Raw genomic sequence first — 5,042 nt, 5'->3', positions numbered from 1 at the left:
TAGATAATTTTTCCTTACTTTTTGTAAAAAAAATATTTTTATTTTTTGTTTCACGTGATATATTACAGAGTGGAACAAGAGAAATTTTATTTCTTTCCATTACATTTCAGTTCTTCTCAATTTCTGTCCCAAATCTAAGCAAAGTGAAAAGTTGGGCAAAATGTTTGATAGATGCAGCAGAGTCATTTTTCTTTGCCTCGAAGCATTGTTACAAAATGAGAAACAGATAGGAAAATATAATTACATAGAAACCAGAGGGGACACAAATCACTGAATTCATTCATTTCATTTCAATCACAAGGACTTGGGAAAGAATTTCAGCTTACATAAACAAAAGAATAAAACAATGATCAGAAATTGACCTCAAATGTATGAAATATTATCATCTAGACATCATCAGGACTATAAATAATAATAAAAATAAAGAACAGAAGGCAATTACTGTATTGATACAAATTGCACCAACTAATCTTTGGGCTAGGCAAATTCTTATCTGCAACAAAGAATGAAAGAATAATAATAATGACAATTTTCCCTACCTACAAAGAATAATACTCTTGTACTCTCGACTCTCCCCTGACCAAGCCCTTACCTTTCTTGTGTCTGTATTTCATACTCTGAAGGAATGAATTATGAAGAAAGAATCACCAATCACCAATCAAAATCAACTTGGCTGAGAAAACGAGGACGAGGTACCCGCAGCAGCATCAACAGGCCCCCAAGCAGAGACAGTGTACAAAGGTTGCTCTAACCAACTAAGTGTAACTCCTGTTGCTCCTTCCTTCTCTTGTTTCTTCACACTGTAACTCTCGCAAGAATACATCTTCAACAGCATCTGGCTCTGGCTCAATTCTCTTTCAGTAACACCCATGCATCTGAACCCTCCTTGCTCCACCATCATCCTCCTCCAGTTCCCGAAACTCTCGTGCCTCTCCACCCTCTCCCTTCCTTCGCAAGCAACAATGTTCCTTATCTCCTTAGCATACATCTCTTCTATTTTCACCCTCACCGCACTCTCTTGCGGAAGCCCACTCTCGTCAATGGAATCAAACAATGCCGAGTAGTATTTCAACGAGTTACACACCCTTCCCTCCAACCTGTTTTCGTTATGTTCTGCTTCTTGCTCTGCCACCACGATAACGCTGGGATTTGTGCTGCGGATTAGACCCAAGAAGTCCCTCAAGGCTCCTCCGCTTCCGTCGTAGAGTGTCTTGTGAAGCTGCAAAACGCAGTTCACAGCCACCGTTTCGTGCTCCTTCACGTGGAGCATCCACAGCCTCACGTCCTCGAGTCTGTCCACCACAGGGTGGAACTCGAAGGGCAGGTTTAAGGCCTCAGCGAAACCGGCGAGCCTCTCGCCAGTTTCGTTGAGGTCCTGTTTTGACTCTCCGATCCCAGTGATTCTCACGTGGGTCGGAGGGTTGGACCTCGAAGCTAGGCTTTGGAACAAACCTGACCATTGAAGGCCTTGCTTGATGTCGAAGTCTATTATGTGAACCCTGTCTTTGCCTTCAAAAGCCCTCAGCAACATCTCGTTTGATGTGAAATGAAGGAACTTGGGAATTGGGGTTACTTGGTTGAGAAGTCTCAGAGCAGTAGCGGATTCATCGTCCTCCACCATGTCGCGAGAAGTGCTTGTGGTGGTGATGTGGAAAACGTGAGGCCAGAGCCTCGTGACTCTGATGGCTAATGCTTCTGTGAAGTAAGCACAAATTCGGCTTATGGAGGTTGTTCCTTTGGGGGAAGCAAGATCACCCAGTTTTGCTATGAAGTGGTTGATTGCAGTGACGTTTCTCGATCCAATGGCGTCGACGCAGCCGGTGAGCAAACTCACGAGCTCGAACCCGTGGTGGTTGTCTTCTTCCCCTGTATCCACCTCGTGGTGATAATAAGGGTTCCCTGAACCGTTTCCCACTTCGTGTTCTGAAATGTTGTCGTTTAGCCTCAGGCTCTGGCTCTCCGAGGAAGCGTTGGAGACTGAGCCTGAGGCATGGTCGCTGTGGTGGTGGTGGTGAGGGCGTTGGCTACCCTCGCCGAAATTTGTGATCTTTGTAACACATGATTCCAGCCAAGGGTTTAAAGGGAAAGGAGCAGAATGAGAAACCACTTCAGAAGGAACAAAACAAACCCTGTCTTCCTCTGAAGAGAAAGAAGCAAGTGAAGTGTTGTTGTTATTGTTGTTATTGTTAAATCCTCCTAAAGTAGTCCCAACAACATCAGGCTGAAACCAATCACACTCAGTGCTGCTACTCTTTTTCTTCCTCTTGGCTATGTTGTTGGTGAAGGAATCGTCTTGGTGCTCCGCCGCGAGCCTCTTCAAACTCTTGTTGTTGTTGGTGTTGTCTTTGATGATGGAGTCTTCCACCAATGGTGATGGTGCTGCAGTGATGGCCAGAGGTGGGAGTCGAATGTGTTGCTTGAGAGAACAGGTGCTGGTCTTGGCTTCGATTGGTTTCTGATCCACTGAAAGAACAGAGCGTGAAGAGGTGGTGTCTTTGTTGTTGCGAGTGAAGGTGGTGGTGGTGCATGGCAGGTCCAATCTCTGCGTGCTCATGGAAGAAGGTAGCTGGAAGTGGCAGGCTTGAAACTGTGCTGATGCTTCGCTCCTCAATCTGTGCCTCGGTGACAACAATGTCGAACTAGAACACCCAGCCAACATCGTCTGAGGGTTTTTGTAACGCCGCTTGCTGCTGCTTCACTCACCCCAATGCTATGTGCTGCTTCTTTTTCCCTTCCCTTTTCTCTCTATTATCTAGTAATTAACTTGATTAACTATGCAACAAAATGGTTCCTTGTGTTGTTTCTAAAATGCAATGTGTGACAATCTATGTGAGTGTGTGAAAACTTTCTTTCTAACGAATTCTTTTATGTCCAACAAAAGAGGAATCCGATGAATTTAATTTAACAAACACGGAGAAAATGAACAATCAAGAAGCTGTGGTTGGTTGGGTTTTTTTTTTTTTTTATCTTTACAAATTCGAAATGTTTTTCCTAAATGAATACTGAATCTGTAAGTGGGGAAATAATAAATGTAATGTAATGACAAAAGAATGTGAAGTTGTTATTATATGCAGGAAAGAATGAAAGAATAGTAATGGAAAAGGCCTAGGCTAGCTAGCACATGAAAGCGATCATCGGATTCCAAAAGAGTTCAAACAAGGGACATTTGGAAGTAGTAGTAGTAGTAGCAGTAGTGTGATGTTGTGGTTTTTAGCTTGCTAAGAAGAAGGGATGAGAAACAGAAACATACACCTTGGAATTTGTGGCAGAAGTAGTAGTAGTAGTAGTAGTAGTCCTGAGGAGAAATAGTGAAAGCCATATTAGCAGTGGAAACGTTGAACAAGTCCGTCATTTCATTTGCAGCTGGTGAAGCAACAAAAGCCAGAAACCCCACCTCTGAATATGCACACTTTTTAAACATGCATTTGCATTTGGTTGAAACAAGAAACCCCCCCACCCCCCCCTCTCACTTACCCAAAAGATAACACAAACCTTTACCGCTGCTTTATATAACACAACTACGTGCGATCTTCCCCCACCACACCTTGTTCTACTTCTACTACTTCACTTCTTCTTCTTCTTCTTCTTCACCACTCCACGAGCACTGTCTCCATCACCGTAGGTAGTAGTTCCCCTCTTCTCGTCTGGGCCTACGAGTGCTTTGATTTACCAGCATTGGAGGAAAACAAAGGAATATGATGATGACAACATGCTCGCCAAAGGGGAGGGAAACACTTTGCTCCTGCACCGTCCGATTCAGATCCAACGGCCCAGAGCTGAGGACTTTTATGACCGTTGTGTGATGTCGCTGAAATATGACCGTTGGGAAGGGGGCGTTGGTGTACGGATATTCATGACACTGAGACTTTTCACGTGCCACGTCGAACGTACTGTCCCCTAATATCCGTTCACTTGACCGTTACTTTTACATTCTATAATTATAATCAAATTACTTATACAATTTTTTTTATTTTTCTGTTACTAAAATTGAGCTAATTTCTTTTTATAAAAAAAAAAAACAAAACAAAGCATCTCCGTAGCTCAAATTGATATCATATATATATATATATATATATATATATATATATAAATGATAATTATCCCGTCTTTTCTCGAAAAGAAAAAAAATTCGTCTAGCATTTTTTTCGGCTCTATGAAGAAGGATCATAGTTCTGAATTAAATAAATACAACTTTTCATTTTTCATAAGTACAGTTTGTAGAGTATATTTCATCGTCATCATCGTGTCTCGTGGGACACGTGGCGCACAATTCGAGAAGGTCCTGGAATTGGATTCTCCACCTCCTGTTGACCACTTATGGCGACTTGACTGCTCTAGTTATTTTGGTGTTTAAAAAGTAGAAGAATAATTACTTATATCCTAAAAATAGTAATCAGGTTATCATTATTTTAATTTTATTGTATTATTCATTTTATTTTTATTTAATAGTTCTTAGTTATTCAATGTTATATTATACGAAAATTTAATCCTCATAAAAAATCTATCAAAAGTATAATTTAAATAATGAGATAATGTATAGTTAAGCGACAAAATAAAGTTACTTTGCATAATTCAACGTTAGATGCTAAAAAATGAATGAACGTGGATTTTATGTACCAAAATGAATGTAAAATAAATCAATAGGTGAAGAGTGACGTTATACCATATTCATTTTTTAGGGATGATTTGATACCGATGAAAAGGAGAAAAAGGGTGAGAATTGATCAGGATTTCAAATGATTTTGGAAAGAATGCGTGATTTGGTTGTGCATAGGAGAAACGAAATTTTCAAAAGAAAAATAATGGTTCTCACAATTAAAATTATTCACTTTAATTTGAGAAGATTGGGGGAAGATTTGAACAAAAATTGATGTATTGTTGCTTGGGTGTGTCTTCCCTACTCTCTTTCTCACGTTTTCTAATATAATAATAAATAATAATATTAAAATAAATAATAATGAATAAATAAATAACAATAAAACAATGCTAATAATAATATTTTTATTGATAACAAAAATAGTTAATAATCTATTTTATTTAAT

The 5,042-nt window shown here is 39.9% G+C and overlaps 1 protein-coding gene across 3 annotated transcripts; it reads right to left on the bottom strand.

Annotated features, from left to right (window-relative positions):
- Window positions 1-258: 258 nt before the first annotated feature.
- Window positions 259-3,736, bottom strand: LOC114412071 (scarecrow-like protein 28). Of its 3 annotated transcripts, none has more exons than XM_028375840.1 (2): window positions 3,475-3,736; window positions 259-3,295 (listed from the first exon to the last, which is right to left on the bottom strand). In XM_028375840.1, exon 2 carries the CDS (start codon window positions 2,657-2,659, stop codon window positions 665-667), a length of 1,995 nt encoding a protein of 664 aa, XP_028231641.1. In that variant the 5' UTR covers window positions 2,660-3,295; window positions 3,475-3,736; the 3' UTR covers window positions 259-664. The 3 variants fall into 3 exon arrangements, with proteins under 3 accessions (XP_028231641.1, XP_028231642.1, XP_028231644.1); XM_028375841.1 differs by having other exon boundaries at window positions 3,493-3,736; XM_028375843.1 differs by having other exon boundaries at window positions 3,395-3,478.
- Window positions 3,737-5,042: the final 1,306 nt, after the last annotated feature.

Source organism: Glycine soja, chromosome 5 (assembly GCF_004193775.1).
Source record: "Glycine soja cultivar W05 chromosome 5, ASM419377v2, whole genome shotgun sequence".
NCBI lineage: Eukaryota > Viridiplantae > Streptophyta > Magnoliopsida > Fabales > Fabaceae > Glycine > Glycine soja.
The sequence above is the reverse complement of the archived record's forward strand: the minus strand, read 5'-3'. Positions and strand labels throughout refer to the sequence as shown.